This window comes from Rhamphochromis longiceps, linkage group LG8 (genome assembly GCF_057381845.1).
Source record: "Rhamphochromis longiceps isolate RC_006_pf linkage group LG8, R_longiceps_female_GT1.1, whole genome shotgun sequence".
Classification (NCBI taxonomy): domain Eukaryota; kingdom Metazoa; phylum Chordata; class Actinopteri; order Cichliformes; family Cichlidae; genus Rhamphochromis; species Rhamphochromis longiceps.
This window is the reverse complement of record NC_140564.1, coordinates 16,452,206-16,466,354: the sequence shown is the minus strand read 5'-3', so window position 1 is coordinate 16,466,354 and position 14,149 is coordinate 16,452,206. Positions and strand designations below refer to the sequence as shown.

The window sequence follows — 14,149 nt, the reverse complement described above, 5'->3', positions numbered from 1 at the left end:
AAAGACACATTATCATTTTGCCCTGGTCACGTCAATATTCTCACCTGAACCTGAAGTACATAACAGAGTAACCTCAATTACTTTTTAAATATAGGATCACATTCATCTACAGAGTAAAAATTGAACAAATGGCCCTCAGAAAGGTGGTGAATTAAGAGCTATTCATCTACTTTTGATTAACTATGTCTGATGGTCTGCGTGTGTTTTCTGAATGATACGTCTGTGCATCAAGTTGCTGTCAACTGGTAGTACCATGATGTGAGAGGGAGGGAGGAAGACAACAAGAGAGAGAGAGAAAAAAAAAGAGAATAGGGAAGGAGAAGAGAGAGAGAGGGAGGGAGGGAGGGAGGCTGCAAATGGCAGCTTCTGTGACACCACAGGAAGGAGGGAGGGAGAGGGAGAGTGAGAAAGAAACAGTCAGAGGGAGAGAGTGTGTGCGCGAGAGAGGGAACAGCAGTCCAACCAGATCAGATTGCAAAAGATTGATAGAGAGAGCTGTTCTGTTAATAAGTAGTTTTATGGAAAATATGACAGGCAGACTAATTACAAATAAAAATTAGGGATGAACACCAGTTGAAGACAATGCCTCTGAAGATGGAGATACAAAAACCTGAATTTTCACTTGGATAGTTCTCGTTTTGCACCTGTTCTGCAAGTCCAGCGCTGACTAACGGCGGCTTGGGCCAAGGTTTCTGGTGCGATTCAGCCTCGCTTCACCTGCGCTCGCAAAAGCACCTGAAAACGACAGAGAGAGAAAGAGAGAGAGAAATCAAAGAAGGATGAAGAAATTCAAAAGAAGCCTTATCCTTTTGCTGAAGACGAAGGAGTGGTTTTCTTCAGTATTAGATTAGCAACAAAGAAGGAGGAGTTGTAGTGGCAGATGGAGAGAATGCTTCAGTTTGGTTAACAGGGATACTAGGAGAGAAGATACCATCTTTTAGTTCTGCAACCTGGTGTAGGACAAGTAATCGTAAAGGTAAGATATGGAGAGAAAACTTTAACCTGAACTTGGGGCCTGAATCTATTGTCGTTCTGTGTCAAATATCATTGCTCTGTGGCAGTGGAAACGGCAATTTCTACTTTTAAGAATTCCCAACAGAACCAACCAGTCATTCTGCTGAAATTCAATCAGAATAATCTGAAGTAGCTGTTAAAAATCCTTGAATTAGACTAAACCAAAGTCATGTGCATCTTTTCAAGCAAGGACATGTCCCCACGAACCCAGAACTCTCAATATGAGCAATGCCAAGCAATGATACCTGACCTGATAAGTGTAAGCACCACAAATTGAACTAGCAATTTAATTGTGTCGTGTAAAATCCACAGAGCAGGTACTGTGTTATACAGTATAGCTTAAATTAAGCACAAATTAACATAAATATAGTATTATAGTTTGTGTGGATTTTTCCACCAGAAACCTTTCATGCATGCAGGGTTAATTAATTTAATTATGGCATCAGATTCTGGCCTTCCCTGCTGATATCACAGCAGGATATCGACAAGCTTCCAATTCGCACAGGGTTAAAACAAAAGTGATACAAATAAGCTGGCATTTTCTTTGATCCAAATCACCTATTATTATTCAGTACAATAGGAATGCAGAGCGAGAAAGCATTAAAATGAGGAATAAACATGGTTTAATCACGCACAGCAGAAACTCCGATTTACCAGTTTAGTCTACACACCAAACTGGTAAATGTGTTAACTTTGCGAGTTTCTGATCTAGGTTATTATAAATCATGCTTATATGCTATTTATTATAGCTGTGCATATTTATAAAAATGGGACAAATTAAACAGGCAATTTTCGCTTTTCACTTTCAAATATGGTTTGCATCTGGTAGCATAATTAATGGCATAAATTAAACGAATTTGTTTGTTGTTTCAAAACACAAGAGGTTGTCAATCAACCGAAGCATAAATCCAGTCAACGTAAATAAATAATCTGCCTGCTTTACATTTAAATAACTCAATATTGTGGGAGTTGAGGACAGCAAGTATCAAGGGACCAGTGGGCTGTTTCAGGTGGTGCACTTTTCTGCCTGTGTATAAAGAAATCACTGATGTGCAGGTACAAAGGAGACACAGGATGAAGAGAATGAACATTATGCAATCCTGCCCGAGAGTTCAATGACCTCATCTCGCTTTTTATCTCAGCTTAGTTCAGTTTGACATAATGTACGAATAGTTTTGTATTAAAACTAATGTTGTCAGAGTTTTTTACCGTAGACGTCACTTCATATTTGAAATTGCAGAGTCTGGGTTTAATATGGATGATTCAGCTTGTGAAAGTGGGCACAAACAATTAAAATAAATTGCACAAGTAAAGATCAAAAAAGCCCAGAGTGGAGCTCACATGTGGGAACGATCAATCAGTGGGAACCAGGTGTTTGAACAGTGGAATAGCTACAGGTGCAGCTGTAAAAAACCCCACTAATATTGTTCTACTTAATAAAGCAGCTGTTCTAACAATGTGTGAAGGCGACTCAGTAATTTTATAGTACAATTCAATGCACCGAGCACCTAAGATGGTTTTTCAGCACGGAGGATGACTTACATACAGAGTCCAGCCTCCGGTGTTGGTAACTGTTTATAGTTTTACTATTTCTGTCTAGCAGTTAGTCACTGGTGCACCTGAAAACTCCCAAAAAATAAGATGTAAAGTTGTTTGCATAACATATTTCAGACAGCATCTCTCCATGTCGAGGTGGTGTCACTTTCTATAGTAAAATACTTGCGGGTCACTTGAGATGAGACGGTTCCACATGGTGAGCTATAGGAAAATACAATGACACCTGAGCCTCGGCTCTTCCTTTACAATGGCCTTGGGAGGTGGGCTGGGATCATAGTTCCTCAGCAGCTCAGTTTTCTGCGAGCTTGTCTTGAGATGAGGTGCCCTCTCCAAGTCCACTTCATTGTTACCGCCCAATCCCTTCTTTTATTTTGCACATCCAATTATTCATTCTATTCATCCTAATCAGCAGGCGAGCTTATTATCTCCCCCAGTCGCTCCTCTCAACTCCCTAAGAACAGACACGATGGGCGAGGTCACAAAAAGGTTACACAAGAATTTTATTGAATTTGGTGCAAATCACTTTCTGTGCCCTGCCTTTTAAAGGAAAGATGTGTGTTCTTTGGTCAAAGATGTTTTTCAGACTTGAAGTGCTTTAAATACAGAACAAAACAATATGCAAAAAAAATGCACTGCTAATAGCCTTCCTCTGAGATAACGTCACGCTGCATGTTGCGTAAGATTTACATTTTAATGCTGACTTGATATAGGAATTAACAAATAATAATAAAGGTGCAATAAAGATGATCCCAATTAAACAAGCAATATGTAGAACCTGTTGCAACTTCCAGACTGACTGACATGATCCTCAGCTAATGCAATATATACATATGTGTTTGTGTGTGTGTGTGTGTGTGTGTGTGTGTGTGTGTGTGTGTGTGTGTGTGTGTGTGTGTGTGTGTGTGTGTGTGTGTGTAAATAACAAACGTAAGGTTGCTATTTTTAGCTGTGCTCTTCTGGGAGTGTAATGCAACATTTGTCGAAAGCAAACATGTAAAAATAGCATATTTGTTTTCCTGACACAGAAGAATTTACCTAATTGGACAATTTAAAGACTGTGCATGATGTAATTGGGCTAGAGATCAAGAGAACTTACACCTGAAAAGAGTGTGAATGAGAGCAGCGCATAGTGCGAGTGTTAGGCAGACGGCGGGACACCTGGGATTTTACATTGCACATGACTGAACTGTCTAGTCTTCAGGGTCCAAATCATGAAGGCAGACACACAACGGATGTGTCCAGGCAATAAAAGCTGTCTGCACCCAGAGGGACCTCAGTAAACTCCCATGGGTCAAACTTCTTAACCCTCAGGCTCGACATCCAGTTCAGTGGCCAGGTTATCTGCTGCCAAACAGTCATTTTACAGCTCTACTAATTGTGATCCATCTTATCCCACTCTGACATTTCTACACTTGCAAGGTTTAAAATATCAACTTATCATGTGTCTACCTCATCATATTGTTGTAAGCTCAAGTTCTAGCATATAATTAAGAATTATTATGCAATACCGGGCACTGTACCAGGAGAAAATCCTCTACCTACTTGTATGCTGCAGCAAGAGAAGAGAATATGAACCTGCAGCACCCTCACAACATGATTAATAACCCTGGAAATTTTACAGAATGGGGCCAAATAAATAGAGCCCGTCTTTATTAATCTCTTTATATAGCATCTGGAATTGCATGTCCATGGAATCAGTGGCACACATACCCTTAGGAGTTTAAATAAACAAGTACTACCCCATCCAGTCCCCTGGCAGAAGCAGAATGCTAAAAGGACAATGGCCTCAAAAGAAACAATGGAAGAATTATAATAATAGACTGTTTATACGACTTTGTAGGATTCCTTAGTACTTAATGGCCTCTCTTATGAGCTGTGATTCAAAAACCTGATTAAACTTTGGCCAATCTCTTATCTAAAGCATCTTCTTGTGCTACTTATATTTTTAGATCTCTTCCTGGAAGTTCTTTTCGGATCACTTAGACAGGTTTCTATGATTTGACAACAGACCTCAAAATTGTATAGAGCAAACTTAAACTTGTCTTTCATGTCAATGTCTTTCATGACGCTGGTAGTGTGTACCAGCGTCCCATTTCCGGAGTCTCGTGGCTACACTGGCGAAATGTTAGTTCACAACCTGGATCAGTCACTAGATGTGGCTGCACCTTCATCAAGCCTGAAAAATTGCAGTTTTGACACACTTGTGCCGATTGTAGAAGCACCAGTTAATATGGCAACATAATGACACTTTCACTGAGAGAGCTTAAAAAACCCAGCCAACCTCAAAATTGGCTTGAGGGTCTTACGATCCGCAAAATTTAAATCAGGTGAGGCTTTTGATTTTAATGGACCTGTTCTCATAACTTTTTGAACACTGCTCATTCAACAGGCATCCTCATTATATTAAAAAGAACAATTAGGAGCAGTGACTCATACAAGAGTTAATTTGTTCATTAAGTAATAATAAACATCTGGCAGGGTAAGGCCTCCACTGTGAACCTTCTTTATAATTTGCAAGAGAAAAGCAGGGGAAATGCTAGTTGACAGAAGTGGCTGTGCTGTGAGGCCAGCTCCTCACTTACCCAGTCAACATCAAAAGACACGAGGGCCCTTGAGTGAGGACCAATTGGATTTTGAGTCGTGAGGTTTAGAGAAAGGAAGATGGATACTACTACTACAGCTTGTACTAGTAAGTACAACAGAAACAATATTGCTACAATACTGAAAGTCTTAGTGTATTATTTATTCAGCATAGATTTGGGAGTCTACAAACTTAAAAGAAGATGGACTCTAGCAAGACTGACTGCACTGATTAAGACACGTGTGGACATAGAAACTAGTGATAACTTGAAATTTTACAGAAGGTCAGTGTAGTTTTTTTGTGTGTGTGTGTTTTTAATAAAAAATATGTATAATGCTGTGAAAGGTAATGATATGATGTCCTGAAAAAACATTGTCATTCAGATAAATATATGCAAAGAACCAAGTCGTTGTAGGCTTAAATACACATTTCACTGTCATTTTCTGGACAGAAAAGTGGTTATACATGTATCATTTAAAAGCTTTAATAATGAATATCTAATTTCAAATACACAAACAAATAAACAGAAAGATTTTCAGGCATATTCTCCTCTTCTGATTTTTTTCTGCAGGGATTGGATTAAGACACAAGGCTACCAACCATCCACCTAAATGACTCACTGACATGCAACTGAGCCAGTGATCAAGCTGTGAAGGGGCCTTGATCCCACACTGGGACTCCAGGTCTGCCCTTCTACTCTAACCCTGCAGCTGGAGGTGCCGTCAGGAACATGAGCGTGGGAAGAATCAACCGCTACAGCATTGTGTCATCTGAAGAAGAGGGTCTGCGCCTCACTACCATGCATGGTATGAATGGATTTGGCAATGGCAAGATCCACACACGCCGCAAGTGCCGCAACCGCTTTGTGAAAAAGAATGGCCAGTGTAATGTGCAGTTTGCCAATATGGACGACAAGTCGCAGCGCTACATGGCCGACATCTTCACAACGTGTGTTGATATCCGCTGGCGATGGATGCTCATAGTCTTTACTCTTGTGTTTGTTGTCTCTTGGCTGGCCTTTGGCTTAGCTTTTTGGGTTATAGCTTTGCTGCATGGAGATCTGGACAACCCAGCTGGAGATGACAACTTCACTCCATGCGTTCTACAGGTCAATGGATTTGTGGCTGCCTTTCTATTCTCCATTGAAACACAGTCTACCATAGGTTATGGCTACCGCTGTGTGACTGAAGAGTGCCCAGTAGCTGTCTTTATGGTGGTCTTTCAGTCTATAGTTGGCTGCATCATTGACTGCTTCATGATTGGCGCCATCATGGCCAAGATGGCAAGGCCTAAGAAGCGAGCACAAACGCTCTTGTTTAGCCACAATGCCGTCATTGCCATGCGGGATGGAAAGCTGTGTCTAATGTGGAGGGTAGGGAATCTGCGCAAGAGCCACATTGTTGAGGCCCACGTCAGAGCACAGCTCATCAAACCTCGGATAACTGACGAGGGGGAATACATCCCTCTAGACCAGATAGACATTAATGTGGGCTTTGACAAAGGCCTGGATAGGATTTTCTTGGTTTCACCTATCACTATTCTACATGAGATAGATGAGGAGAGCCCTCTTTTTGGGATCAGCAAACAGGACTTGGAGACCGCAGACTTTGAGATTGTTGTCATCTTGGAGGGAATGGTTGAAGCAACCGCCATGACCACCCAGGCTCGCAGCTCCTACTTGGCCTCAGAGATCCTTTGGGGACACCGGTTTGAGCCTGTGTTGTTTGAGGAGAAGAACCTGTACAAGGTGGATTACTCTCACTTTCACAAAACTTATGAGGTGCCGTCCACCCCCCGCTGCAGTGCCAAGGACATGGTGGAAAACAAGTACCTAGTCCCCAGCTCTAATTCTTTCTGCTATGAAAACGAGCTGGCCTTCCTTAATCGCGATGATGAGGAAGAGGATGTAGGTGGTGGAAGCAGAGCACTGGCGAACCTCAGTCCAGATCGAAATAGCCGACCTGAATTTGAACGCATACAGAACACCAGGGTCCTGGATCAAAGGTCATATCGTAGAGAATCGGAAATATGACCTCTACACTTTGACCTGAGGGTCAAATTTCAATAACTTTATTAAGGGTAAAAATGCAGAACAATGCAAAGTGCCATAGGAAAAGCTGACTACTGTGAAAGAGTGTAAAGGTGACAGGACAACAGTAAAAGGGACTTAATTGGAAGAAATGGGTAAAAGTGGGTGTATGCAGCTTGGCAAATTGTGGTAAAGAATGTCTACAAACAAGGAAAAAGCTAGAGGGATACCTTCTTCCTTTATGGAAACTTGAATCTTTTTTCACACGGTCATTTTGAGTTTAGAGTGTTAACTGATAGAGCATCAAAAAACCTTTATGACAAAACCTTATAATCGAACCTTAGGTGTAAATACATTTATTAGATAAGTTATGTTTTGTGTGCAGTATCAGTTTCCAAAAACACTTTTAAAATTAAGAGTTGCTATTTCAAATTGTTCTTGAGATCAAAGATAATGTTGGAAGGCTTCTCTTAAGCTCTCTTCGAATTGCTGCGATTTGCTGGAATTGCATTCAGTGACACATTGAAAATTTGTGCACCGCAGCATTCAGATGCAATGAGCCACGATCAAACATCTGACCATGAGCCGCTAAGAACAACACAAGTCTACAACTTCATTCGAAACTCAAGCTAGGGACCCAGACAAGAATATAAAGGAAGGTGTTAAACAGAAATGAAACTGAATTTACTCCCTATTTATAATGACCTAATTCCTCTTACAAGCTAACAAACCATGATTTGGCTGCCTACAGATATGATGACATTTGCAAATACGGTTCAACTAAGAAGTCAAGTAAAACAAAACTTAATCACTGATTTTAGACAATCGTGCTACAGGTGGCAATATCAAAGTTTGTACTGATCAAATTAATAAATAAACAACCCTTAAAAATGCACACTGAAGTGCTCTTTTACTTTTTCCACTTATGTGACAAGCAAAGATCAATTAAAACCTTTATGTTATCACTCTTCACTACTTTATCCTGAATTCTATCAAGACAAAACTGGTATAAACTGACTACACTTAATGTTTTTTAAAAAAAAATGGATCTATGCATATTAACCTATCAGGGGACAAGCATCCTATAGAGCTAAGTGTGTGAGATAAAATTATCTAAAGGGATTAATTCAACGAATGCCCAATGCTTAAAAAAACAAACTGAAATTAAAAGGTATGGTGTCAATTTCCTGCTACTAACTGCTACTGAAGTTTATTTCACCAGAGTTAAATTAAATTTACAGTAAACTGACTGTCAAAAATTGATAAAGGAAGACTGCTTGATAGATTTATTTTGTCTGAGAGTGGGTCTATGATTAGGTTAAATCACAAATCTAAGATTTAGTTGTTTGTATCCTAAATGAACGAGCACCATAAAGTCTCCAGCATGGTTGCTTCGCTCACTGCTGCAACCTCGTCTCACAGTCTCTTGTATTTAAACCTGCTAGTATGGCGCAGGAAGCTGCTGCATTATTCTCTTGAATGATATTTGCTGCCACTGATACTATATCACCACATAAGTGCTGATATAGGAGGAGAAGAAGTCAAAACCAGAAGCCAAGACTTTGTTGAGTGTTTTTCCACAGACTCTCAAACCTTTCCTCCCTCTGTATATCTGTATGTCTCTGAGCTTCTGTGGCGGAGTATCATTAAGATGGCAGTAAAAGCCGACACGCTCATACACTCGTGTCTTCACCCAAGCTGCGAGCAGCCACGGCGTCACACGTCAGGTTACAAAAATTGAGAGGTACACAACCAGCACATGGTACATAACAGATGATGTGACATCTAAATCAGCGTGCGACACCAGCAACACAGCGAGCATAATGACCCCATTAGGCAGATGAGTGTGTGTTCAACACTTTAATGCTTTTAGATTAAGTTTAAAATACTCAAAATGTATAAACCAACTTTATAACTGCTCTGACATTTCTATTCAGTTTACATCAACAGTGGTTATATTTGACTACTGTTGTTATAATGTTACTAAGAGAGCTTATTTCAAACTATACTTGGATTGAAGATTTACATGACAACATTTTATTGATGATACAACAAACAGATCCTTCATTTAGCTGAAAAGTCAGACGTCCAACAGTAACACACACAAAAAAAGACAGTGTTCCCTTTTTTAATACTTGACTTTTGCTTTTAAAACAGTACATACTGTAGACAGCTAAATGCAGTTTAGCAATATGCTAATAAATGAGTTAAGACACTGGAGGGAGTTCAGAATAGAAGCAATAAACACTGAAGCACACTTTTTTAAAAATGCGCTTATTCATGTTCATTCACAGATAACAAGTAAAAGGTTTTGTGCAAGGATAATGACCATAGAGGTTTTTTTGTTTGTTTTTGGAGGTTTTTTGTATTTTACTTATAATAAAACTTGTAATAAAAATAATTTCTCATGATTGATACCAAAGTAGTGGAGTGTAGCCTGGACTTAACTTGTTAAGTAATTGCTCCCACCTTAATCTTCCAAAACCAGTTCAGACAGAATGGGTAGATAGGCTCTAAGAAGGAGTTTGAGTCTCCAGTTTGCATATTTAAATCATTTCTAAAACTACATCAAAACATACAGTATATATCGGTCAAATAAAAATCTAAAACCAAATCAAGTAATCTTTTATTTGTAGTTTGCTATATAGAGAGTAGGTTAAAGTAACTATATAGAATTATTAAGCATGATAGCTTTTCTCTATGGCATGGACAATAAGATTAAAAAAAGAGCCCTTATTCTATACCATGCCAATTTATCATCCAAACCTCAACATGTTCAGCATAAAGTTCAGCTTAATTATTACCTCAGTAAAATGTGTATTTCATGGTCCTATACAAAAAATTATGGCAAACAAAAGATTCTATATGTGCAAAGAAGGAGATTTAGGTCTCATTCACACAGGCCTAGAGACCAGTCGGTGGCCACTGAGCAGCCACTGGTATCTAGGAAGAAATTTGTATTTTCTAACCAGTTATTGGTAGGTGGTGAGGCTGTTGGCTGTTGTTGGGTGAAATTGGTCACAAAGACGTATACGGACGGGTAGAGCACCCTCTTTATGACCGATTTCACCTGGCAATAGCTAGGAACTTCCTGCAACCCCTCAATAACTGGTTAGGAAACACCAGTTTCTCTAGCAACCAGTGGTTGCCAAGGGTCACCAGCTACTGTCTGTGCCTGTTTGGCTGTGGCCTTAACCGATTTAAAGAAATAGGAAATAGAAAAAAGGAACCATAACATGGTTATTATGCTGGTCACAATGACTAATGTTTTCAGTTAAGTTGTCATACGTGTGAGTCTAAGATACTTCTTGGCTATATGTTGCTTTTTTTGTAGGATGTAGTGAAACATAAATAGATTTTTTGGGGCTTATAAATGAAGCATCCTTTACCTACCCTGAACATTCATATGTTCATTACCTTCTGGGAAGGTTTTGCACACTGATGTGTGAAGCCTCTGCACCTACTCACGAAACTTTAGTGATAAAAAACAGGTGAAGGGTCTACAGCTTCCACGCTGCATTAAAGAGATTCATTAAATTCAATTTCTACTGAATATTTTTTTTCAAAGATTGTTTTTCATTTTCATGTTGCCCACCTGAGCCCTTAAAAAAGAAGCACACACTAAAGTTTTAGCTAAATAAAATATTTATAGTGTAAAAATGATTATAAAAATGATAATAAGGAGCAGCCAGGATGAACAACCTGCTTATTTTTATACAAAGTTGTTGGGTTGGGGGTTTTTTTTCATAGAATACAACAATCAAAATTTATCTGTTTTTACCAGAGCACTACGATAAAAATCACACTGAGAGGCTAAAATGTAATTCTTGTCTTAGTTTTCAAATTTTCACTTTCTGTTGTTTCCTTTCTGCACAGAAGTTAATGATTAAACAAGTATTTCTCTTAAAGGGATGATTGGAAAAACCTTTGACCTCTGTAGAAGTCCATTTTCCTATGTCCAGCAAAATGTCTACTGGGCTTTAATTCAAAGTCATTAAAATATTCAATTAAAAACAATGTGAATTTTTTTTCATCTCTTTTGTTTCTTCATCCCTACCAAGTGTGGTCTGTGATGTATTGAAATGTACAGTCCAATTCAAACCTAGAGTTTCCTCAAGCATGCCCTCACGTGAGGTAATACATCACCACGAGGGGCGTGTGAAGAAGAGAGATCGAGCTTCGTGTCACCACAGTCAGATAACTTCCTGGGCTTGGGCCAATTATTCAAGAAGGCTCATCAATTAACCACTGTGACACACAAACAACTATTGGGGCCAGAGGCCTTTTGGCCCTGGGGAATTGAGCAGGAGGCCTGCAGCTGACTTTTTCATATCAATATGGCAACAACACATGACTTTGCTACAAGAGAGTAAAAAGAAACCTTACGGTTTTTCACAGAAGACAAATTGATATAACACAGTAGACAAAGTACACATGTTAATAAGAAGATGGATGATAGTTTCAGCATCTTAGTTTTGTGCATGCTGACTTGTTGTCATGACTTACAGTGTGGCCTGAATAGTGCTATAAGTAATAACTCTCATTCTCTTTCTAAAATACGTTGAAGTTTTTCTTTTAAGTTTAAGGACTTCCACTGCTGATTAAAGCCCAAACAACACTGAATAAGTTTTTCGCTGCTATTTGAAAGGGAAAACTCTGAATTATCTAAAGCGATTTATTTTGTTGGGGTCCTTAAATTTTTTTCCATCCATCTTCTTCCATATGCAATTCAAAGTTGGGGGCTGGAGCCATCGCAGCTGTCATTGGGTTAAAGGAAGGTACAGCCTTGACATACAAAATAACTAGGCTAAGTAACAAAGTCATTATAAGATAATATCAGCCAATGTTGTATTTTATTGTTTGTATAAAACATTTGAAATTGGGAATACAGGTTTCATAAACAATATTGTGCAACTGTTAACAGTTGCACTGCTGGTGGTTAGTGGGTTGACATAATTCTTCAGAGCTATCACAAAGATCGCCTCCTAACAAGACACACAGAGTGTGCAAAGCAGAAGTTACAAATACAATAGTGGCATACTGACAACAGCAGCTACACTGAAAGGAAACATGTATTTATCTGTAATTTGGATGAGATCTGTGGCCATAAGTTGGGGTGACTAAGTCACACACATTGAGGTCCAGTTATAGGGTTAACGTTGCTGACCGCTGGTTGTGCTGAGATCAGGCATTGGGCCTCAGCACTAACTGACACCGGGATCACAGAGGCTGTACTGAAAGCTTTTGCCAACTTTGATTATATAACATGGACTAGGGAGTGTATGCTGTGCTTTGCATTGCTTAGTATCAGAAATACATAGAAAATGTGAAACTTTACTTAAAGTGATCAACTGTAACAGGGGTCGTGGAAGCCAGTTAAACTTAACACTGAAAATGAGCCGTCTTTAGAGGACTGAGATGTCAAACTGGTGTACTTCCTCAGTAGGATTAGACATCAAGAGGTCCTGGATAATTAAGGGCATGTCAGGATAAAATGTAGCCTACTGGGACAGGGAGACTCTGACTTCAGTTTTAATTATCCCGAGCAACTGAAATCCCATTGAATTCTTGCTATGCTAAGTATTTTGTGGCCTCCGTTTATCCACCCTAACAAATTGCTCAAATTTCTCAAGTAAATTTTGCTCTCACTTATTTATATGTGTTTATATATAAACACATATGACAATGTATCATGGGACCAAAATTATTAGCTAAAAGTAATTTTCCAAATCAGTATATTAATTACAGGCAAGTCAGTCATGCTCGGTCAGTGCTGGGATGTGAGGTTTTATTTCTTCTAAGTTTGGTAAATTATGATGAAATAAAAATTGTTTTGTATTTTTATAGCTTTAACTGTAGAATATGCCACTATTAACCTAAAATCGTGGTAAAATAAAAATGCACTATCTGTTAATTCTAAAATATTCACGTAGTAGGTGTTAGCGCAGTGGTTAGCACTGATGCCTCGCAGCAAGAATGTCCCGGGTCTGACTCGACCACCCGGACAGGGCTTTTCTGTGTGGAGTTTGCATGTTCTCCCAGTGGGTTTAGGTATTGCTGCTCTCTACCACAGTCCAAAGACATGCAGTCAGTGGGGATAGGTTTATTTAACAAAAACTGAACCAAAATGCAAAAGCTATGTGTGGACAATTAAATAAACCCCATGATTCAGTAGCTTATGGAATCATCTTTAGCAGCAGTGACTTGAAGTATTTACTTTCTGCATGACTTCATCAGTCTCTCACATTATAGTGGAAGAATTTTGACCCACTCTTCTTCACAATGTTGCTTTACTTCATTGCAGCTTGTGGATATTTATCCACACACAGCTGTCTCAAATCGGGCTGACAACAGACTTTGACTGGGTCATTACAACAACCTTGTTTTTATTTTCTTTTTCAGTCACTCTGTTATAGTATTCTGCTGAGCTTGAGATCACTGTCCTGTGGCATGACTCAGTTTCTGCCTCATATTTGACTCTAGATTACTTTGGTATACAGAGGAGTACATGGTTGACTCCTGTTGAGTCCTGTGGCTGCAAAACAAACCCAAACCATCAACTGTCCACCACCGTGCTTGACAGTTGATGTGAGGTGTTCATGTTTTTATACTGTGTTTGGTTTTGGGAACCTTAATGTTGTGCATTATGACGAAACAGGGCACTTTTTTAAAACTCTTGTGGTTTGTTCATGCAATTTTGCAAACTCAAGTTATGCTGCAGTGTTCTTGTAAGATAGATAAGGTTTTCTCTTGTCAACCACTACAAAAAAAAAATCACATTTACAGTGTAATGAATGTTAACATTTAACAACTTTAAGCTAACAGAAGCCTGTAGAGTCTAAGATGTAGCCTGTGGTTTTTTTGCAATTTCTCTGAGATTTGTACGGTCTGACCTTGGGGTGAATTTGCTGGGACGTCCACTCCTGGGAGTATTAGCAACTGTCTCAACTGTTTTCCACGACAAATAA

The 14,149-nt window shown here is 39.2% G+C and overlaps 1 protein-coding gene across 1 annotated transcript; it reads left to right on the top strand.

The window, feature by feature from the left end:
• The first annotated feature begins 526 nt into the window (after nt 1–526).
• On the top strand, nt 527–7,575 carry kcnj12a (potassium inwardly rectifying channel subfamily J member 12a). The gene is made up of 2 exons (XM_085415266.1): nt 527–976; nt 5,724–7,575. The coding sequence occupies exon 2, from the start codon at nt 5,883–5,885 to the stop codon at nt 7,182–7,184; it is 1,302 nt and encodes a 433-aa protein (XP_085271392.1). The 5' UTR covers nt 527–976; nt 5,724–5,882; the 3' UTR covers nt 7,185–7,575.
• The last annotated feature ends 6,574 nt before the right edge of the window (nt 7,576–14,149 follow it).